The sequence below is a fragment of the Musca autumnalis genome, unplaced genomic scaffold (genome assembly GCF_047663935.1).
Source record: "Musca autumnalis isolate F117 unplaced genomic scaffold, ASM4766393v1 scaffold_2, whole genome shotgun sequence".
Taxonomy (NCBI): Eukaryota; Metazoa; Arthropoda; class Insecta; order Diptera; family Muscidae; genus Musca; species Musca autumnalis.
In genome coordinates this window covers 113,394,239-113,419,604 of record NW_027411755.1, presented here as the reverse complement: position 1 = coordinate 113,419,604, position 25,366 = coordinate 113,394,239, and the positions used below count along the sequence as shown (strand labels likewise).

Below are 25,366 nucleotides of genomic sequence, written 5' to 3'. Positions count from 1 at the left end.
AAATTTTGGTCTTTTTGGGATTCGAACCGTACATTTCCTAATGTATGCAAATATTGCGCACTTTTAATTGTTATTACGGAAGACAACCTTCTTGTCTATCAAATAAAATTAATTGTTTGTTGTTTTCAATAAGTTATAGTGGTATTTATCTCTAATACATTTTGGTTTCAACGGTGTATACTAATTTTTGCGACAGACTGTAGTTAAATCCTTCTTTCCCTGTACATTTTTTCTTTTTTTTGTCGTAATTCTCAACTATGAACTTCTATTACGGTGTTTTTTTTTTCATCTTCACCTCAAATACAATACAAAGCTGCCAAGCAATTTCATAACCAGAACACATGACGTCTTTAGATAACTTTGATATTGCCGCCGGAAATGAAAATGGAAAACACACAAAATGAAAGGAACTAGAGCGAGAAAACATCCATACATACACATATATAACACACATGGATTGTCACATATGCCCCAAAGCCTTATAGTCATCGTCGTTGAGTGAATGTTTGACACATTTCAATATGAAAATGTTTGCATACTCAATGTCTAAAAGGTTTATTTGTGTATGTGGGTTAGGGGGGATATATTTCAGGAGCAACACCTAAGCTTATATGCCTCATCGTAGTAGTAGTCGGCGTCTGTGAAATATCCTGGTAACAGGTGCTTTGTCCAAGAGATTTTGCTTAAAGTCTCTTTGTTTCAGCCTAAAAATTTATAAACAAAGCTAAAGCGTTAAACGTAAAGAAAGAGGCATGGTGAATGGGGGAAAAGGTCTATCAGAAATTGTTAGGAATACAAATCGTCGGTGTCATGCTTAAGTGTTCCATACACCATTTTTGACTTTTTGAGATATAGGTTATCTCCAGGGTTTTTGCTCTTTCTGAATTTTTGGTCGGCTTTTTCCTATCTGCTATATTTTCCGAGATATCCACATTTCGGCCAAAAAGTTTAAGTTTATTTCAGGTATAAAATTAATATTTTAATAACTAACGAATTTAAAAATACATTCAAGAAATCCGAACTTTAATTTTTGATTTATAAGTTTTGAATTTATTGTTCCATGTGATTTACAATATTTTGCGTTTGTGTGTGGATATGGAATAATTCGACAAAAATTCTATTTTTAAAAAATTCTCTATAACTATTTCATTCCAATAAATTTTTCTCTACCTTTTGGCAAAGATGTTCTATATACTATTACTAATAATTCTTGACAAAAATATAAATATTATTTTCAGTCAGTTTCAAGCAGTTGTAACGCAAACATTAAAATGCGATTATCTCAAAACGGGAAAATGGCGTATGGAACACTTAAGCATGACAAATGGCGTATGGAACACTTAAGCATGACACCGATGAAATGTGTACATTTGTTTTAAAAATTATAGGGAATTATTAAACTTGTAGAAGCTTTGATGACTTGTATTTTACAGTGATTGAACACTCGACTTAATTGTTGCGAATGGTAAAAAAATAATTCTCACATTAATCCGACAAAAAGTAGTAGTATTTGCAGAAATAAATTGTGTGTCTTCTTTGGAGTGTAAAACAAAGTAACGCTTAAAACGCTCTTGCAGTTTTTGCAGGTTTCATTGATGTTGAATATGGAAGTTGCATATAACTGAATTTTTTAAAACTGGGAGGATCTATCTGAATATTTACTTTTGGGTGTGTTTTGAAAATAGGATTCCCTAATGCAAAAAAATTATATTCTTTATAGTTGCGATGATCCTGTTCTGATTTAATTTTCTCCGGAAATTGCTAACTGGTTTCCGTGAGGAAGTGATCAAAGTCGGGCGAGGCCGACTATATGATGAACTACACCACCACAATTTCAATATAAATAGGAGAAATGTTTTCCAAACAAAAATATCTGAACCATTAGTTTCAAACGTTTTCTAGTCTGAACACCGTCAACAATTTTTAGATATAGCGTGTTAGGACGAAAGTATATATGGGAGCTATATCTAAATCTCGACTATTTCAATATATTTTGGCAAAATTATTTCTGCACGAAATTCCGTCACACATTCGAAATTTCATTGAAATTGGACATTGGACAACCATATATTTTTTACTTATACATTACACTGCGCAACACGAAAATTATTAACCACATTCTGACACCGCAGCGTTATAGAAGACCAAAAAAGAGAGGACACGTGTCTCGCCGTTTTTTTCTTATCTCATCAACTTTCGCGGTTAAAGGCCTTTAAATGTTTGAGGCTTCGATGAAAAAAGGGTCAGTTAGTCAGGACTATATCTTCCAAACCGTTAGGAAATTTGACCATCAAACTTCATCTGCAAGGTAAAAATCGCCATGGTTAAATTTCTTTTAAAATTTTTTCTCGTGTCTTGGTCTACAGCCATCAAACCGATCAAATTTGAGGCAAATAAGCAACTACAAAAATGTAGCTCAGATCTCAATAAACATCTTTTTAGAACATACGAACTATGTATAGACGATTCTTAAAGGTCAAAATAGCAAAGCAAATGGAATTTTTATCCTGTTTTCTCCGGTTCTGGTCCACAGATACTAAACCGTTCAATATTTAAGAAAACAACCAACCACAATAATGTAGCAAAGGCATCAATAAATAACTTTCTGGAAGATGCAAAATTTCTATGAACGGTTCTTAATGTTAAAAATAGCAAGACACTTTTGAAAATATTAAATTTTTACACTTTTTTCTCCGATTCCGAGTCAGAATATGGTTAATTAAACATGACTAAAAAAATTACACACAGTGTTGTATACGTAATTTTATGGCGATCGGTTAACGTTAAGCCGTGTCACAGGAGCGATTTTTTTCCATAATAATTTGTATGGGGCCAATGGTCCATTTTAGCGAAAATTCTCTAAAGGCCGTAATTATGACACAATCAATGAAAAAACTTTACCAGTTCATTGTTGTGGTCATCGATTGGACCATAATTGCGGCATTTAGAGAATTTTCGTGAAAATGCATCTTTGTTCCCGTACAGGTTGGTTGGCAGGGGTTAACGTTAACCGATCGCCATAAAATTGCATATATAAGGTTTTTGGATCAAAATTTGTTGATGATTTTCATAAGTATTTTGGTCATGTAAAACAAAAACTTTATAAGAGAATTATCACCCTACCCCATAACGTTTGGATTCGGTTATTGAGACAAAAAACTTGAATTTGGGTAATAGTTGTTTTTATGATGTCCCATGTAAAAACTACCTCCAATGCTTACCTTATATATGAAAAAAAAATATTTTATCTTAAATGTCTTATACAAATGCCAAAATAAATTTCATTTAAACAATAAGTTCTTGCTATTTTTTTCACGAAATTTCAATACGAAATCATTCTAGTGAATTATTGACAGAAGCATGCAAGTGGAAAGAGGGCTGTGTTCAAAAGGATTTACATTTGAGTGGAATTGCTGGAATATGTGTACAATATAGTTGTTGGGAACAAACGTACTCGGTATACGCTGTTTTTCCCTTGAACTGTGCAATTCCAGTTTTCATTTTGTAAAAACTTTACAATCAATTTCACTTACAAACAAAAATAATGAATAAATAAAAAATCTTAAATTTCTTTAAGCTAACCAAATGGTTTCTGTTTTATGTCTTTTATTCCTGTAATTCTTAATTTGTGTTATTGCATTTTTTTGTTGTTGTTTGTTAATTGAAAATGCTATCACATTTCTGCAGCGGATATAATACAGGATGTTACGCTCTAACAGAGTGCTGTTAATGTAAGTTGCCAGTGAGTCCAAAGGAGAACATTTGTTTTGTTTTCGTTTTTACACCCAATTGCACCACATACATAAATATGTAGCACATACAAACCACACACCATCACTCACATCACTTAGATAAATCCTTGATATATACATTTTTTAAGATGCCACAAAACACAGAAATGTTTTTTGTTTTTTAAGTATACATATAATTTTTTTATTTTAGTATGTAGGTTATGTAGCCTCAAGGATTTTTTAATAAACACTGTTATTAATTATATATCATTTTTTTGTTTATCATTTACAGATTCACCATATCACGACGTAAGCGGTCTGCCAAATCCATACAATATGGAGCATATGGAACAAGATGAAGTTATATCGCCACAACAGCACATGTCTCTGAGTTACGATGATAGTTTCGAGGGTGAATATTCGTCCACACCGAATTCACGGAATCGTCGTGTTATACGTGAAATTATTGTGTAAATTTTTTATAATACACACACTATCTGCCCCCACAACAACAAAACTCAACGTAACTAACAAAATTTACATGTTCATACACCACACTCAAACACACACATCCATACATACAACCCACCCATACAAATTCATACACAGCCAGAATTGATACAACACTTAGCCTATCATACAACTAACTATCAAGGAAGAACAAACAAGGTTTTGTAACTTATTTTAAGTTATAAATGAAATGAAATCTCTATATCCCAAAAGAAATATAGAAACGATAAAAAATATAAAATTATACTGTAATCTCAAAACTTTACAATTCAATGCACTTTTTGGAAGTACAACATGTAACGCAATTGTGCGTTTAATGTTAAATACTTTGGCATTTCCTTTTTTGTTTTCGTTCTTAAATGGAAAAAATGTGCACTTATTGTTATGAATTTAGCTAAGTGAAAAATGAAAAACTAAGCACTTGTACCCACTAATATTTAGTTATAAACCCCCCATCCATCTACTTGTCCTGCCAGCCCCTATTCCCACAAACTTATTTTTAATATTATGCACCCATTTTTTGGGTTTGCTGAGAATCAGAGGCATTTTAAGCGAATCAGCGCCATCATCACCATCTATCATCACTCATGCAACTTCATCGTACATACATACATATGTATTTCGTTAGTTAGTTAGGGTTTTTAGTTTTCCTGCTACTGCGAAATATGTAATTCGAAAGTGTAATGTTTTTGTTGTATCATAAACACGACTACAATTACACAGATTTTTTTTACACAAAACACATTTTATGCGTTAAGTTCGTAACGATATCAACGAAAATGAAAACAAGTTTTTTTGAATGTTGCCATTTTTTAAAAATATTATTTAAAAACAAAATAAATAAATTTACTTAAATATTTTTTTAGTTGTATTACTTTATATAAAAAAACATACATACAAACATATTTTTTGTTAATATTAGTTAAGTTAATTAATTTTATTTTATATGCATTTTTTTCCAATATTGCTCTTTTTATAATTATTTTTATTATTATTATTGTCGTCTTCAATATGATGTTTGTGTATGAGCGTATATTATTTTTTTTTTCAATCAACGTAAATTAATTATTTTCTAGTTTAATTTTTATAAATATTATTATGCATATATTCAGTTTGTGAAATTTATTGATGTCACTAGGCTGAATATTCTTCCCCAGTTAAGTTTAGTTATTATTTATATAAACATTTTTTGGTTGTTGTTGTTCAATTTTGTTTGAAAACAATGGTGCCGTTGTGAGGAAATCAGATCTGAAAGAAAAAAATGAAACAAAAACTATCTGAAATTGCTCAACGTTTTTTATATATAGATATTAGTTTTATAATTTTTCCTTAACAAAACAAAAATCTCGAACTCGTACTTAAATGCTTTCTATACAGTGTGAACCATAATGATTTGGAAATGAATTAAAAATATATGATAAATCAAGCTGTGATGGTTAAAAGAAAACTTATAGGAAAGTTCTATTTTATATTAGGCTTGTAAATAATCGGGATAATTAGAAGCTACTCTTTAATAAACAATCAAAAAAGTGATGCCATGAGAATTAATAAAATATTGAAAAAATATACCTTTTTTCAATAAATATGTCTTATGGTAAAATTTATATTGGTATGACCAGTTTAGAAACAAAATTTGTACGAAATACTACCAAACTTTTGTTTTTTGAAAAATATTTAATTGCATTTTGTTTGAAAACAAATAAAAATTCTTTACAATAACTTGAGTTTGGTGTTATTTCGAATAAATTTGGTTTCCAATCTTCCTAGAGAAATAGGTCATGATTGTGTTTTAAAGAGCTACTACTTTCATAGCCTGGTTTATTATGTATTTTATTTTTATCTATTATCATTTACTGGAGACCACTGTATTTGCATGCTTTTGTTTGTATTTGCTTTCTTTATAATTTTCTTTTATTTCTATTTTGTATTAGCTTATCAATTATTGTTCATTATGTGTCTCAATACTCTTGTTTGTTATATTTGGTTAATGTTGGAATTTTTATTTTCTCTTTCCAAAAGAAAAACAAATATCTGTGGAGAAAACATTAAAATTCTTGTGAAAAGAAAATTGTTCTAGAAGCCATTTTCGAATTCTTCGGCAACATGGAATAGTTGTAAAAAGTTATCAAAATAGACATTGAAATAGCAAAAATTCACACAAAGCTGAAGGAGAATATATTATTTTCTTGGTGACTGGAACGGTTACCGGTTAGTCTACTAAATATTTTACTAAAAAGTGACTATCATTTAAAAGCCACTTTTTGTGGATTAGAGAGGGGTGCGTGTCACGATCGTGACACTACACAAAAGCCACTTGTTGTGGTTTAGAGAGGGGTGCGTGTCACGATCGTGACACTACACAATTAAGCACTTTAGTGTTGACTAAGTACTAAACACTTTAGTTGTTGTTGTTTAGTGATACGATTGTGACATGCGGTTATTTGGTTTTTTTACTGTTTCGTCTGATAATATGAATTCATGGCTTATTTCTCAATATTTATAATGGTAACTCTTAGATCGCGATCAAAAGCCTAAGCTTTAAGATAAATAAAAACAACAAATTAAGAGCGCCCAAAAAATACTTATGACCCCGAATAACATTTTTAAGCACAACGGGAAAATTCAGCTTTCGATCGGGAATATTCAGCTTTGTGTTTTTTTTTCTATTTCCCCCTTTTACGCCTGTATACTTTGACTTGAGGAACAGGGTTTTGTTTAGAATGTTAGAACCTCCGTTATAAGTAAGACTACATTTAGCGCTTTATTTCCGCAAAGCAATTCATGTGTATACTTTACAAAAAAATTAAAAAATTCTTACATTCTAAAAATCAACCTGTTAATGGTTGGGACATAGACAGAAAAACTTCGGTGTTGTCTAACTGAATTTCTCGAAAATGATTGTGAGTGAATATTTAAATCTGCAAGGTAAATGTCTTGTGAAAAAAGAAATATGTTAAAGTTTATAAAAAAATGATTTTAAAGTGATTTGATTTAAAGTACTAAAATTTAGTACATATTCTGATCACATTGATTGTATCTGAAATACATTATACAATAAAGTTCAAATAATATATTGCTATAAAAAAAATTCTATAAATTTGAAACTTTGTCAAGCAAATACCTATATGTTTTTCCTTGCCAATGTCTCTTTTAGTTCCACCTCATTCGTTCTTTATGTTCTATGACTTTTACATATTATTTTCTTTCAATATCAACTGCAGATTTTTTAGTGGTTTTTGAAATAATTCAATTTTAAATTTTCTAAAAATGAATTACAATTTTAAAAACTGTTGAAAATTAAATAAATGTGTACCGGAAGTAAAAAAGATTTCTATTGCAACGAACAAAATCACACAAAAAAATCTATATTTCATTCGGAAGCGTATCAGAAGCAACAATTTTGTAAGATTTTTCTTCAAATGCAACCGAGTTCTGTTTTCTGTACACACCTAACATATTTCTCTTTTCACATAACATGACCAAATATGACTTTTACACTGAATTTAAGGGCATCTACATATTTTATATTAGTGTAGTATGTGTTTTGATATATGAACATTATTGATTTTCTCCATTTAGAACAATTTTGATTTCTCCTCCTCTACAAAACAGGACTTCCATTTATTTCAATGTTACAATATATTTGTTTTATATATACATACATATATTTTAAATAGCTTAAATTTTGTTTTACAAAATTATTAAAAATAATTTAAAACAAGAACTTACGCAGAGAAAGCTTTTAATTTCAATCATTGAAGCGTTGCATTTGCTTTAACAATTCACATTTCTCATACATTTGTATATGGTATTTATTTGTGTATTGTGTATTTTTTGTTTAGATTTGTATTTCGAACTTCCATTTAATACTGTAAAACATGTTCAACGAATTATATTTAATTCTACCTAATTACAAATAATTTTATATTTATATACATACTATAGAACAAAAATAACAACAACAAGAACATGAAAATTTCCCACAACTGTTTAAAACACATTTAAATAAAAAACCTACATTTAAATTAAAGAAGAAAACAAAATAAAAGTTTAAAATTAATGCAATTAAGTTACTTTAAGTTATAGAAGTAAGTAAATTTAAGCAAAAAAACAGAAACAAACAATGAATCTGCAAAAAAAAACAAGAAATTTAAAAATGAAATAAAATACATACATATATTTTTTAAGTTAAGCCTAGATTGAACTTAGAATTAAGGCTACAAACAAACGAAAACAACAACAAAAATAAAGTCCAAAATTTTCTCAAATAAATAAATCTAAAAATATAAAAAAACAAACGTTACTTAAATGTAAATAATGTAATGTAAAATTTATTGTATACAAGAAAAACAAAAAACCAACAAATATAAGTTTCTTATTTTATATTTTTTCAAACAAAACAGACAAACAAACAAACGAACTTTAAGGTACACTTTACACCGATTCGAATTCGTGTAATTGCGATAAGAAAAAAAAAATAAATAAAATAAATATTAAATTATATATTTAATTTAATTTCATTAAAAGCGAAACAGAAAAAATATGAATCACTGAAACCAGAAAAAAATGATACAAACTTAAATGTAGTTAATTAAATTATACATATTATAACAACCGACAACAACAACAGCAACAAAAAGTGAAACATCCAATAAAAACTATATGAAATTATTAAACAAAAAAAACTGTGTTTCTTTCTATTTCAGCGGGTGCTATGGTAATTTGTAATTTAAAAGCAAATTAGTTCTGCTTATGAACACAACATTTTTATTGCAGAAATATTTTACTTTGAGAATGAATTTTCAACGATAAGTCCAACAATGGGGAAATTCCAAAATGTAAAAAAAAAAACAAGTAATAAAGTATAAAAAATAATAAAGTCGGCCTTGCAGACTGAAATTTGCCCTCAGACTATGATTTTTTAATGTTTCCTTCTCATTACTTTAAAAAGCAGCTTTACTTTAGCTGAAATCTGTCAATAAATTTGCTATTAAAAAGAAGTACTCAAACTTCCTTTCCTTCGTTTCCGAATGGTACTTCCACCATTTTCCCTAAACCAACTATGCGATCATTCTCCCTGGATTTTCAGAATTTTCTGTTTGCTATCTGGATAATTATGCGTTTCCCTACAAAGCTGCCTATTATTAGGTCTTAGATTGGATGAAAGCGCAAATCTTTGGACGATTGTTTCAGGCCTGTCAGAAGGATTCTCTAATTTATCTCGGAAAATAGAGTTGGGTTAGGTTTTTGTATTTTCGCGGCATTATTGGGGAAATATGGACCTCCACAAGTGAGCTGCAGCTCACCTTTCACTTCTCGGGCTACTATGAATGATAACGGAGGAACAAACAAGTGAGCAAGGGTTCACAAGGTGGAAAATTGAACATAATGTCGCCTTTTGAGAACCCTTGAAACAATAAATCGTGTTACCATACCGTCATTCTATGTAGAAATAATTGTCCCATAATTTAATTCATAATATTTGTATAAATAATAAATAAATTTTTAATTAAATAAATATTTCTTATAAGAAAAATTTCAGTTATCAACAACCCACTGTAAAAATACATAGTAATCCATAAAAATAAATACAGCTTTAAAAGGTTTGGCAACATCTGTAGCAGCTATTTTTTGTTTTGAAAATTGTTTTTTAAACTGAAGAATTTGTGCAATTTGTTGGAAAGTCGCAAAAGGTTGAACAAATATCGTTTATAAAGGTCATTAAATGGCAAAAAAATACAAATGTTTAATATTGCATTATGGATTATGGCAAATGCTGAGGAATACGAAGGAAACCAAGCAAAACTTTGTGGAAGTTGTTCCAGCGGTGCCAAGATTTCACTGGAGATCATTGCATTGGTTCATATAAGGTCGTGAAAGATCAGATCTTCAGCATTTGAACGAATTCCAGGAATGGTATTCGTGAAACATCGAATACTTTCTTCAATATTTGAAGCGATTTCATGAATTCTAAATGCAATTTCAATAAGAATAGCGTTGTCATTTTACTTATAATACAGTATTTTCACATTATTACAATCAAAAATTTCACGACTTCTTGAGCAAGAATCCCCAAAATGCAGGAAGCTTAAATTCGCTTACCTGCCCAACAAGGCAGATATCGTTAATATTACTTACGTGCATATGATGTGCACCTATATGCGATGTTTAAATAAGAATGGGAGACATTTCAAGTTCGGGAGAGAAATGTTACATTTTTTACATTTTATTATCTTTTCTTGTATTGTCTTTGCTTTGGACACTTCTTACCAATACAAAATCAGAGTGGTTGAATTTTATCGTTGTGTTGAGTTCGAAAAAAAATTAAATTTTTTTCTTGTGCAGATATAAACTCGATTTAGGTCTTCCTTGCGTCATTCATACATACCACGTGCAATGTCCGTATGAACCTGCATGGATGCCATAATAATTTCTAAAAGTTTTTTATTTGTTACTTTCAACCTAAAACACAAATAAACACAATTAATTATCATTACAAATACAAAAAGGTTCTTTTTGTAGTATTTTTCTTAATGACCATATTTACATTTTTTATTCAACTCACTTTGATTTCTTAAGTGAGATTTCTTACCAGAATATTGTCTAATTTTCTCACTTTTTTACATTTATAATAGCTACGTTTCTTACGAACGTGAGTTTTGCTCAGCCCTTTGTTGTGTATAGTAAGAGTGAGAACATAACAGCGCTCACGGCGAGGTGATGTTTATAATAAGGGAGGAGGCGAGTGTGAGAAAACTCACGGTGAGATAATGTTTATAATTGGGCTGAAGGTTAAAAATATTAAAATTACGAGGGAGGGATAGTAATGCGCCATTATTTAAGGTGTTTCGAAAGTTTCCGGCACATTTTTGAAATTAATTGGTAGAATGCATCCTTGCTTAAAATAGTACTTATCGGTACCAACTGATCTAATTAGTTTTGCAGGTTTCAGTCATATCTTCCAACAGAATTACATCGTATTGGCATTTTGGCCTTCTATCAAAAATTGTCAATTTAGGTCAACAATAAGGGCAAAAAGTCGATTCAAATACAACACCGTATGCTGTCAACATGAGCACAGGCGTGTTCAATTTTTTGACCACTAATTGTGTCAATATGAGCACATGTGAGTCAAATTTTTAGTAGTTCGTACTAACATTGAACACGGTACGTTGTCAATTCCCAAAACCGTTGACACCATCTCGTTATCAAATTGAAAACGGCGTGCTCATTTCGACCTTAAATGATGTTGATACACTATCGACAACGGATGTGGTCAGTTTGAACACGTATTGTGTAATTTTTTCTATGGGTGCACGTAATGGTGTAGACCCATATAGTACTTCCACGCGTGCCTAAAAATTAGGCAGGTTTTTGGCATTTTAAACCAGTAAGGAAACCACCACGAATTCAATATAATTTGGAGTCTAGGAAAAAACTACATTGCATCACATTTTCGAAATTTCATCAAAATATCTGTTCAATTTTGTGTTTGGTGCGTCCGATATGTATATGAAATCAGGCGACAATATATATGGGAGCTACATATATCCAAATCTCTACCGATCTCAATATAATTTGGCAAAATTATTTATAGTCCGAAATCGGCGACGTTTACCAAATTTCATCAGCATTGGACAGACTTTGCGGTTTGGTGCACCAAATACCTCCAATCAGGCGAACGTATATTTGGGAGCTATATCCAAATCTGAACCGCTTTCAATATTATTTGGCAAAACCACAATGCGTCACATTTTCGAAATTTGATCAAATGTTTGTTAAATTTTGTGTTTGGTGCGTCAGATATATGAAATCGGGCGAAAATATATATGGGAGCTATATCCAAATCTCAACCGATCTCAATATAATTTGCGAAACTTATTTCTAGTCCAAAATCGGTGACGTTTTCCAAATTTCATCAGCATTGGGCAGACTTTGCGGTTTGGTGCACCAAATACCTAAAATCGGGCGAACGTATATATGGGAGCTATACCAATTCTGAACCGCTTTCAATATTATTTGGCAAACTCGGGCAAACATCATGGTAGAACAATATAAGGTAAGGGCAATACCCAGCTAATTGAACTGGGCTGTAATGTTAGTGTCAAATTCCGTACGATATTTTGTATATTTATTTCAATTTTCGATATATGTACATTTTTTAAGGAAAAATATATCATTCCGAAAAAAACTATTTCCCATAAAGGCTTCTTCATATCAACGACATGTAACCTCCTCCAAGTCCGAACCACGTGCCGCATACTAAAACACCGCTTATAGAGGCGGTACAACATTTAATATGTGTGATATTTTGTTAAATTTGAAAAAATAATAAATGTGCTTTTTTGATTTCGAAAGCAAAAGGTTGAAACTGCTCCTTTTCCAATGAATTTCCAGCGACCCCAAACATTTTTGCAAGAATTCTACTTTCTGTGAGAAATTATGCATTTCGTGGAATGATATGGAAACATTCAAATTGAAAATGTAACGGATTTTCATTAATGTTTTCAAAAATATTCAATCAAATGTGAAAAATGATTAATTTTTTAAATTCCAATAATTTATAGACATTTCCTTATTTTGTTTACATTTTCCGGTGACACTAACATTACAAACAAATTTTTATGTGGTTGTTGAGTTGTATTTGTTGTAGTATTTACTCTACCTTCTTTGTTCTACCATGGGCAAAACTTATGTAAACATAATATTGAATCGGTCCAAATCTGAACCGATTTCAATATTATTAGGCAAACTTTTTTCTGGGCCAACTTCCGTCACACATTTCACGATGTCGCACGAAACCTTTTTTGAGAAAAAAGAGAGATATTGGTATAGTTTTAAATTTATATATTCAAACAATATGCAGTGGTGTCCAATAAATTTGCAACAAATTGCACGTTGTAGAAAATTGGTTTTAAAATATATTTTAAAGTAAAATTAGGTGTTTTTTGCAATTATTTATACTTCATTGCCTCAAGTATAAGAGAATGAAAAGTTTTGAGACGATATACAACAAAACTTTTATTTATTTTTTGATCACCTGTACATTTTCTGGAAATGTCTATAACTGAGTCGATCGTGCGATGTGTCCGTAAGTCTGATCATCTCTAAAATTACGCTACATGTCGCAAGTTCGATCGGATCGAAACGGGAGGGCCCAGAGAAGAGGGAACGAAATGGACGAAAGGCGTATGTGTAGAATAAGTTATATTTTTATGATAATATCTCCTTTTAGATATTTGGACTTTTACAGAACTATTGTCCTATCAGCCGAGCTAAGAAAAGATTTCCATTCCTCTCTGTTTGTTGTTTTGCTTTTTTAAATACCGCGTTTTTCGATCGTGTCTTCCACTCGTTTGCTCCATCGAATCCTTGGCCTGCTAGCTATGTCATGTGGGCTGTATTTATACGCCTTCTTAGCGAGTTCATCCTCTCTCATTCTTATGATATGGCCTAGCCGACGACGTCGACATTAACCGTCAACGCAGATTGACCCGTAGATCTTTCGAAGAATTTTTCTCTAAAGCACACCAAGCAATGCCTTATCTGCTTGTGGCAGTACCCAGGCTTCGGAACCATACATTAGCACGGTAAGTAACAAACACTCGATACCATCTTCTGGGATTGGATGTGTGGTGTCTTCGCTAATATTTGATACCAACAGTTTGGAAAAATGTTCTTTCCATATCCTGAGCACACTATTTGTATCAGTTACCAAATTACCATGCTGGTCTCTACAGGAAAATGTCAGTTTGATATTTCACTCTTTGGTAGAACTTTCGGACCTCATTCTGGGTCCTGTACATATCTTTACCCCTTATAATCTTAATAACTTGAGATTTAAGTCCTCCTCGACAAAACTATAATTTTTCGCGCAAGCAACTCCAACGACCGATTTGACATATAAAAAGTTCGTTTTTATTTTCTGTTTATTTATTTACACAAATAAACACCCAAAATAGAAATATACTCGTGTTTCTCTACCCAGTCAGCATTTTTTGAAAATTTTAATCAAATTCGAGTCTTTTTTGATCCGACTGCTCGATTAAAAAGCTGGAATATGAGCTCATTTTCTGATCATAAATGACTCCTTTGTCGGGAGGAAAACGTAACCTCAGGCGACTCTTCTAAACAAATTACAAATGAGTCTTCCTCTGCATTAGTTTCGAGTCATTTTTGCCCATTTTCTGGTGGTATATATAGTCTTTTTAGAGTCGTATTGCAATCATTTATTGGTGATTTGTTGACTAATTTGGGACTCTTTTTCGAGTGATGTTTATAATCGTTTATGAGTCTGAACATGTGTTGTGTTTCTCTATACACTTAACGTGACATATATATTTTATAGAAAGCGTATATGAGAATTATTTACAACCAAACAAAAATAAAACAAAACCTATCTGTTCAAAATATGATCAGAAGATACATAATTTTATCACTTTTCAAACACATGCATGACCCTTTTTTGATTAAGCATTTTTCAATCTTCATGAAGATCAAAATGTGACAATAAACAACGAGAAAATAGTCACATTTTAAACACCCCAATGATTTATTTGTGATTGCAACACATTTGTTGTTGTATTTTAAATTGAACTCTTTTCAATCATTACAGGGAGTCACTTTCGAGTCCCTTTCTGATCATACAAGCGACTTAATCAATTTTTGATCACCAAAAGGACTCTAAAAAGACTCCGCAATGTGATTTTTGATAAAACAATCTTCCAAATGATAGCTGGGATTGTTTTGTTTGAAAAATAAAATGTGTCGGTATTTTGAATTATTTTATTTTATTGATTTCTTCAAAATAATGAAAGAAGCCGCCATTAAAACGTGTCTATAAAATTTTTATTTTGTTTCAAGAATGTGTTGCATAAATTTTTTTTAAGATTTTCGGTGTTATTCGCGAGTTTACGTTCTACTCGGCAGCTACATAGCAAGTGAGTGATTTTGACATTCTCTTTCTATAAGAGACAGTCCTTTCGAAATACATAAACCCAAATTTAATGAAAAAGTGTACGTTTACGTGTAATTTCGTATGGCTCGTCGGTCGCATAGAGTTTTGTTTCCAAGGTGTTTACATGAACGGAAAATGATTTTTTTTCAACTTTCGAAGAAACCTTTCGGTCGACATATGTACATGAACAGGCTGTTAGTTTCCTTTCGTTTATGAAATTTCAGCATTTTCAATGGGGGCTATATCAAAACATCGATCAATACCAACAAATTTCTGGCGGAAAGTTTTTAGACTCAAAGAAAACTAAATACCAAACTTCCGATATTTCGGTAAGATAATATTTACCTCTAACATAGAATAAATACCAAATTTCATTTCGGTGGCTGACCACAAACTTTCAAAATATACCGTTCTTTAAGGGCAATATGAAAGCGTGGACACATACCTAAAAATTTCAGGTGGAAAGTTTTGTACCCCTAACCAAGACGAAGACGAAGACCAAACTTCAACCATTTCGTTGGAATATTGAGGCCACAACCTTCAAAATATCGAAAATTGGGGCTATATGAGGAATATACCGACAAATTTGGAGGTGAAAGTTTAATGCCTTCAAATTTCACAATTTCGTTAGATAATTGTGGTCACAACCTTCAAAATACAGAAAGGTTTATACCCACAACAAATTTCAGCCATTTCGGAGGAATATTGAGGCCACAACCTGCAAAATACTGATAATCGGGAGGTATTGTTCTATGGGGCCTCATGAAGACGTGAACATATACCGGCAAATTTCATATGGAAAGTTTTATGCCCCAAATGAAGACAAAATACCAAATTTCAACAATTTCGGTGGAATATTGGTGCCAAAAACTTAAAAATACCGAACATCGGGTGTTGCCGTTCTATGGGGGGTATATCAAAATGTGGACCGATATAACCCATTTGCAATACAAAATATCCTAGGAGTAATATCAATTTTTATACCAAATTACAGAGCTCTATCTTAAAAGTTGCTAGCTCTATCTTGATTTCAACAAACGGAAGGACAGACGGACATGGTGATATCGACTTGGAATTTTACCCTGATCAAAAATGTGTATACATACTTTATAGGGTCTCCGATGAATATTTCGATGTGTTACAAACCCTCCATATTATTGTGGAGTATAAATATAATACATACATGCTCAGGCACATTTTTAAGCTTCAACTTTTAAAAATAAGGATTCTATTCAAGAAATATCAAAAGACGTAACAGCATACTTTAATTTTCATTGAACTCAAAAGGCGTGACCCACATTGGTTTGAAATCTGAGCAACAGTAGTGATCAAAGTAGTCATTGATTTTTGCTGCAATTATAAGGCCAGAGGTGGGTTTCTTGCGCTGATTACGAAAATTTATAGTTTTCATAGGGTCGGATCCGGTTATCCGGTTATTTGACCCGAAAGTCAAGATTCAACAACCGGTTATTGAAATACCTATTTCTTATTATTATTTCTCCATATCTGTAATTTGTCTCTTAGATAGCGATATCTTAAGAATGGTGACTCTTTTTTTAGATACGTAAAGACCATTCTTGTAGACAATTTTTAAATCTACAACTTTTTCTATAGGCTGCTTATGATAAGTTAAGATAAGCTAGTCCCCCACCTTCACTTCTGAAGCGATTTTTCATCAATACTTTGTAATCATCACAACACTTTAAGCTGGAATTGTTGATACGCCGACTCATAAAATGACTATTTCCTCGATCATACCTCGGTGTCTGGAATTGTTTATACGCCGACTCATAAAATGACTGTTTCCTCGATCTTACCTCGGTGTCTGTCCATTGCCATTAAATTACGTAATACGTCTGCGGTTGCTGTTGCGGGGACTGCGGGAAGTGTGGTATTCTGAGGACGACTACGACACACATTGTTCTTCACATAGAAAAGTCGAGTCAACCCCTGATGCGCACCCACTCCCGATATCTATATACTGCTACCAACACAAAAAAATTACTCAACTTAAACATATGAACACTGAGGTGGTAGCCGCTGCCCGGAACGCAGATCTATTTTGGTTCCCGTTCCGTTCCGAAGAACCTACCACCGTGGGACAATAGACATTCAAGGTCAGACTGGGAATTAGAGTTGTGCCAAATGTACTATATGCAACTTTCCAGTTCACTACGCAGTTCCAATGGTCCAATACTTAATATAATACGTAAAATTTCATGACGTTACTCATACGTTTTGGAACTAGTACAGTGAACTGGGAACTAGATTACCCAACTCTACTAGGAATCGAAACCAACAACCTTACATTGCTAGTCTAAATTCCGCATAGCTGCGTAAGCCAATAAGTTAGTTGTAAATTGATTATAATGTTTCATTTATACTAGTTTCTTTAAATGTATACGCAAGAAATTTTCGGTTACGTCTTTGAGCATTTCAGGTGACGATATGTGTTCGCTTACTCAAAATTTATACAAATTCTTATTGGATGTTGTTCGTTTACTCTACAGAACAATGCAAAATACTTTAGTCGTTTACAAGAAGTTTTGGGACAAATTTGTACAAATTATTAAATAAACGAACACAGCTATTAGCTATTACCTCTACTCTTTTCTCTTCTGTTAAAAAATCATGTCCTTTAACGGTGGATTTAAAAATGTTCCTATCAGATGTGTCATTGCTGGTATAAAGCTTTTGTGCAGTGATTGGTTAGTTTTTGTTTTCAAATCAATCAGGGTCAATAGTATCAATTGAGCAATCTTTCAATAGTTGTTCAAACCAAAGGATAGTTGGATATTTTCCGAGCTTAATTTTTCGGAACACAGTTTGAATATTTTGAGAAAACCCTGTAGAAGCTCTAGCAATAAAACCTTTAATCCTGCTATTCGACCCAACACGTTTTCTTTTCTAACAGAATACAATGGTGCGCCTGAACCAACTTTAAATGGAAGGTACGTACTTACACCTGGGAAGGTTATGAGGATTCTAAAACTACAATGTTCTGGCTAAAAGGGAGTACAGAAAATATTGTAGCTGCGAAAATTCTCTATAAAATTAACCTTTACGATATTTTCGTAGTTTTAACGATTTTTGAGATATAGAAGTTCAAATTGGGACAATGCACTGCACTGACTGTATCGCCACCTTATAAAACAATGGCTGGCACGTTACGCCTTAACTAACTTTAAATAAAAACTTAATAGGCAAAATTTTCAAACAAATAAAATCAGCTGAGCCAGAAAGAAGATGTTGTCACGGCGAGTTAGCGTTCATATCCAAACTAATTACATTCAAAGGCAGCGCTAAAGCGCACGGCACATACGATGCGTTGAGCGCCGCCGTACAACAACCACATGAAAAAAGTGTAGGTGATGCCAAGTTTTTTGAAAAACAACAATGTGGCTGACGCATTAAAGTTAAACATAATTTAAATTTTTTTGGGACAACGGGTGTCCCAAAAAAGTTAAATTATGTTTAACTCTAATGCGTCAGCCACATAGTTGTTTTTCAAAAACTTGGCATCACTTACACTTTTTTCATGTGGTTGTTGTGCCGCAACGCTCAACGCTTCGTATGTACTGAGCGCTTTAAGCATTTGTCATGAAAGAACAACTAAATGGGCAAATAACCATTGTTGTTGTAAAAACTTGCATTTGATAATTCGATGACAGAGCAGCCGCTCCACAACCGATATGTCTGAAGAGCCTCTACCAAAGGCGAAACATGCATGTCACATAGTGGGGGTTGTATGGGTTCGAATCTTCGCCGTTCCTTTTTCACTTGCAAAAATAAACAGTCCATAAGGTCGATTCCAACGAGATGTTAATTTAAAAAAACCGCTTACAACAGGGAAGTTTTTGCGGCTTCTGAAACAGCAATGTCATAGACGAGAAAAATTCAAAAACAAGATACAATTTTTAGTCTTTTTTATGTTTTCATGATTTTGTTTGGAAACGTCAAGTCCGATTGAAATGGGACTAAGGAAAATGTTGTAACAGTGAAAATTCTCAAATACACTCATACCTCTTTATACGGCATAGATACGTTCCCAAAATGTCGGCCGTAAAGCGAAACGCCGTAAAGCGAGGAAATACATTTCATACGAATCCATATTAACAGTAAGAGATCGGTTCCGATTTATTGTGGACATAAGGTTTGAACTTTTAACAAAAGTTAAATTTTATGACGATTCATCGGGGTTTTCTCTCATTAAAGATTCAAAGATATTTTTAGCCTTTTGCTGAATAATGATCTGACTCATAGGAACATTTCTTTGGTGGTTATTCTCCATCCACAAATCTAGTAATCTTTCCATCTGCTCCATAATGCTACTTCTTTCACAGATCCGTTTAGAACAGTAAGAGGTTTTAATTGACTGAGCAACAATTCATAGCAAAACGGTAAATTAACGATTTCTTCTGGCCGTATAACGAGGCACAAAGCACCGTAAAGCAAAGGTGTTCCCTAATTTAAACAGGCCGTTATAGAGAAATGCCGTATAAAGAGGGGCCGTATAAAAAGGTATGAGTGTACATTTTTTTACACACGCCAAGAAAGATAAAAGAAGATCGTTGGTGCATTGCAGAAACAATTTCTATGGAATTATGACTCTTCTTCTTTTATCGAGTGTGCAGACACTCCTGCGTGACTTAAAAGCCGATTGTTTACATTTATTCATGAATTCAACAAATTTGAATTACTATAGGACATTTTCTATCTGATTATTATATGACACGGTGGTGCAGTGGTAAGCATGCTCAATTTGCACTCTTAAGATCCGAGGTTCAATTCCATTATTCCCATTGCGATTTTTAATATGACAAAATTACTATAGGGGGAAATTCCTGAGTGTTTCAGCTAAGAAATATAACATTTCTTTACGAATGAGGTCACTTCCGGGTGACTTCCGCGACAGTTTCTATCTATCGCTTAGCGACACGCTTAAGTTACTTCCGCGATAGCTTTTGTTTGCAGGGATCATCTGGAACTTCTTTTTTCACTCATATACCCTCCAAACATTTTCTATCGCTTGCTTAACGCAAAAGTCACTGAAAACGGATTGTTGTGTCTACTGCGACAGTCGCATTTGTTTCCGAAAAGACAAAAATGACTAAAGAAACTGTTCCACTTATGCGGTCCAAACTCTATTTTCGCTTCCGTCACTGTTGTATGTTTCTTATGCGATTCAGTTGGAGTGTCGGAAGCGGGGCACTTTGAGTGTGCATTAGGTACTCATGCAGGTACCGTTTACGAAACTTTCAGTAGTGACGGAACCGACAGTATTTGTAAAAGGCTATTTAGTTTTTTTATTGTTTATTCAAACATATTATTATTCATTTGAATTTAATGTTAATGCGGTTATAAAAGATGCATTTTATTATAAAATTGATCAAAAGGAAACAATTTTTATAATACAATGCACCTTTAATAACCGCATTAACATTGAATTCAATTGAATAATAATACGTTTGATTTACTTTTTTATAAAAGTTGTTAATATACAATAAAGAATCTAAACAGCTTTATTTTCATTTAAATTTTTGAATCAAGTTTGTACCGATTGCTAACAGAACGTCACAATAACTGAAGAAGTCACGTCAATCAATTTATTCTACTTATTTTCTTTCATTACAATTCGCTTAACTGTTTGCAAGATAAATTGTTTTTGTAATGCTGCCACTATTATTTTGAAAACATTACTCCCTATAATAGAGAGTAGTATCAATACTCCAGACTTTAAGCATTTGTTTTTGTACAACATAAAGTGTCGCTTTTTATAATACTGTAAGTCGCGCAGTTGTGACCACATACGGATAAAAAAGCGATAGCAACATATTTGTTCTTGTAAATAGACAACATTCGCATTTTTAACAGAATGCGGGCACTTTACGGAGACGCATTTACTGAGAGAAGATATATTTAACTTCCAAATGTTTGGAGGGTACATGCACATGTTTTGGTATTTGGTCTCGGGAGCAAAGAGGAAAAAGTACAAGGCTCACCAGACTACAAAATCAAAGAAAATAATTTTACGAACATTTTTGGTCGTTCTTATATTCTTGTTGACTTAGCGTAACAGGCAGTTCGATTTTCGTGTTTAGTACGATCTCTTCACCAGACTTTTAAGGGGAATTTTTGAACTCAAAAATTCAGCACGATCGAGACACGTAGTGCAGATCGCCCTAAATCGTGTCGTGCCAGTTCGTGCCGTACAAAAAAACACAATCACGCACGGGCAAAAATTTTTTTCCGACAAGTCACGCACAAACACGGCTTTTTTAGAGAAGGCACCAAACACGCCCACCTCTACTGGGAAACCTAAATGCTACACTACAGCCAATTTAGACCGAAAATGTCGTTAAAAATTTCAAAATGCGTGACATAAGGTGGTACCGTTATAGTGGACCTATGCCCACAATTTTTAGTAGAGACGACTACAAGCAACCCTTAATGCCAAATATTGACTAATTCGGCCAGAAAATGTAGCTAAGTGCTCAAAAATACCGGAAATCGGTCGGTGCTATTATAAGGGTCTATTCCAAAACATGGAAAACTTAGACCTATGTCCACAATTTTTTGCGGAGAAATTTCTTAATCGCTTTGAACCCTAAATGCCACATTGCATTTAATTTGGGCAGAAAATGTCTATGAAATTCAAAATACCTGAAATCGGGTCGTATCGTTATTTGGGCGCAATACCAAAACGTGGACCCATGTCCATTATTTTGTTGATAAGAGTTTTGAAAACTAGGAACCCCAAATTTTAAATTATAGCTAATATAGGTCGTAGGAATGAATTGACATTGCTGTTTCGGCTTGTTTGTTATATCAAGATATTGATAGTTTTAAGCTCTATTTTTGATCCTATAGACATCTTATGTGTATTAGGCCTATTTATCTGCTCGTTTTCACAGTGTAGCGTAGTATTAAAGCCACTTTGTCATATACCGGCTTATTTCATTTACATGTTTTTCGTTATCATATACTTGTTTTAATTACAGCAGAAAAAACAGTAGTGTTTGTTAGTTTTACTCATTATTTCCAATGAATAAACCTGATTTTAATGATTAAACAAGTGAGCAAAGGCTATAGTCGGGACGGGGCCGACCATGTGATACCCTACACCACTACCCCTGTGCATAAACTTTTCACTGGTAAACATTTCTTTTAGGGAATATAATCCGACTACCACCAAAAATAATATGCCTCTTTCTCTCTGGGACCCCCATAAGCAACCAAAATTTTGTGACCATCCGATCAAAATTACGACCTGTAGCTTGATTGCAAAAAATGGAAGAATTGGATGCATTACCGACTATTGTGGTATCTCCCTTGTTTGACAACCTTCACCAAACTGCTTTACACCAATGTAAAGGTAATATTTTCTTCTTCCATTGACAGGCTTTTCCGTTGGAATACCCCTACTAGAAGCCGATATATTCACAAAGAATAAAACTTTGAATTTGTCTCCAAATGAGTTGTTCCCCATTCCGACCTCTAAATATTATCCGACTATCACCAAAATCAATAGGCTTCTTCCTCTGTGGGGCCCCCATCTACCCCCAAAAATTTCGTCACTATCCGATCAAAATTCCAACTTGTAGCGTGATTACAAAAAATGGAAATATTGGGTATATTACTGAATTTTGCAATATCTCGGTTTGCTCACTTACGCCAACATACTTTGCATCAATATAAACGAGATCTTTTCTTCTTCCATTGACGGGTATTCCTTTTGGAATACTCCAACCAGAAGCGGAGATATTCGCATAAAAAACGTTGACTTTTCTCCACATAAGCTTTTCGCTTAGTCCGACTCCTGAATATTATCCGACCATCACCAAACTAAATAGGCTTCTTCCTCTGTGGGACCCGCATCAACTCCCAAAAAATTCGTGACGATCCAATCAAAATTGCGACCTGTAGCGTGATTACAAAAAAAATCGGAAAATGGGATGCATTATCTACTATTGCGATATCTCTGTTGTTTGACCACCTACGACAACCTGCTTTACATCCTTGTAAAGGTGATATTGTCCACTTTCCTTGCCAGGTTTTGCTTTAGATATACCTCTTAAAGAAACAGAGATATTGGCTTTGAAATAAAACGTTGACCTTTCTCCAAATAAGTGTTTGCCCATTCCGACCCCTGAATATTATCCGACCACCATCAAAATCAATAGGCTTCTTTCTCTTTGGGACCCCCATTAACCCCCAAAATTTCGTGACGATCCGATCAAAATTGCGACCTGTAGCGTGATTACAAAAAAATCGGAAAATGGGATGCATTATCGACTATTGCCATATCTCTGCTATTTGACCACCTACGACAACCTACTTTACATCGTTGTAAAGGTGATATTTTCTACTTTCCTTGCCAGGTTTTGCTTTTGATATACCTCTTAAAGAAACATAGATATTGACTTTAAAATAAAATGTTGACTTTTCTCCAAATAAGTGTTTGCCCAGTCCGACCCCTAATTATTATCCGACCATCACCAAAATCAATAGCCTTCTTCATCTATGAGACCCCCATTAACCCTCAAATCTTCGTGACGATCCGATCAAAATTGCGACCGGTAGCGTGATTTCCAAAAAAATAGAAAAATGGGATGTATTACCGACTATTGCGATATCTCCGTTATTTGGTTACCAACGCCGACGTAGTTTGCATCATTGTAAAGAGGGGATCTTCTACTTTTAGAGTCAGACTTTGCTTTTGGAAAGTTTTCAACCAAAGCTGTGATATTCGTCAATATAATTAAAATCGCAAAAATTAAAATTGGGGTTTTATTTGCTTCTATTGTGATATCTTCGTTGTTTGATCACCTATGAGCACCTGCTTTACATCATTAGAAAGGTGATATTTTCTACTTTCATTGTCAGGTTTTGCTTTTGGTATACCCCATACAGAAGCTGGGATATTCACTTTGGAAAAAAAACGTTGTCATTTTATCCACCTAAGTTTTTTGCCCTTTCCGACCACTAAATATTATCCGACCATCACCAAAATCAATAGGCTTCTTCCCCTCCGGGACCCCTATCAACATGCAAAATTTCGTGACGGTCCGATCAAAATTGCGACCTGTAGCGTGATTACAAGGTTTAGATGGACAGACGGACAGACGGACGGACGGACGGACTGACGGACGGACACACATAGCCAGATCGACTCAGCTCGTCGACACATTCATTTTGGTATATATAAGTATGGGTCTGCGACCATTATTTCGATGCGTTACAAACTTTTTGGCCAAAACCAACTTATAATACCCTCCCCACATAGTGGTGTAGGGTATAATAAATAATTAATTTCATAGGAATTGCTCGTAATAAGAATTATAGCCGTAGGAATTATTTGCATATGCGATAACGTTTTTAATAATATTTTGGAAAATATTAATTTGTTTTATTAAATTATTTAAAGAGCGGCATTTTTATCAACTTCTGCGATTGAATATAAAAACTCATAATATATGAATGTATGTATCATATGTAGGATAATTAATCTATATTTTCAATATATTGATATAACAAAAATAACGAGTAAGAACGGCGTTAAGGGCCGTACTTTTTATACCTTACACCGCTAACTACGTTGAAGTAAATAGAAACTATCAGTTTCCTTTCGTTTAAGAAAGTACTAAGCCCTTTCTTCACGTTAAGGCTTATTCCTTGAGGAGTAGACTATCTTAACAGACGAACATCACTTATAGCTGTTTTTATTGGGCTTTAATAAATGAATTTATTTAATTTTGCTCAACGTTGCGTTTGCTTTTTTTCCAACTTTTTCAAGAGCGTCTTTTTAATCGATTCTATTAACAGATGAGAAATCTTTTTTCATTACAATTTTGTTTTGTGAGTTATTGTGTTTCGTTTAACTTACATTAAATATTTTGAATTATTATTAATTTCTTATTATTAAAAAACTGGACTCCACAACATTTAATTAATAAAAATAGATAATAAATAATCAAAAATATAAAAATCACAGTTAAACTTAAGCTAAATCACAGAAGCTTAGTATAATATCACAATGAGAAACCAAAATACAACCGACGAAACAGAACTAAAAAGATTAAAAGACGAGCAATGGAAGCGGTATTATAACATCAAATCAAAAGAAACACACTCATCTAAGATAAGCAGATTAAAAAATAAAAAATTT

The 25,366-nt window shown here is 33.0% G+C and overlaps 1 protein-coding gene across 2 annotated transcripts in view; it reads left to right on the top strand.

The window, feature by feature from the left end:
* Window positions 1–4,482, top strand: part of LOC141394499 (contactin-3-like) — a 271,316-nt gene extending 266,834 nt beyond the window's left edge. Inside the window, exons 9-10 of one of the 2 annotated variants that reach the window (XM_073969008.1) lie at window positions 3,688–3,731; window positions 4,024–4,482. In XM_073969008.1, the coding sequence (XP_073825109.1) occupies window positions 3,688–3,716 (29 nt within the window). In that variant the 3' untranslated portion in view covers window positions 3,717–3,731; window positions 4,024–4,482. The remainder of the gene's footprint in view (window positions 1–3,687; window positions 3,732–4,023) is intronic. The other variant, XM_073969006.1, reaches the window with a different exon arrangement.
* The last annotated feature ends 20,884 nt before the right edge of the window (window positions 4,483–25,366 follow it).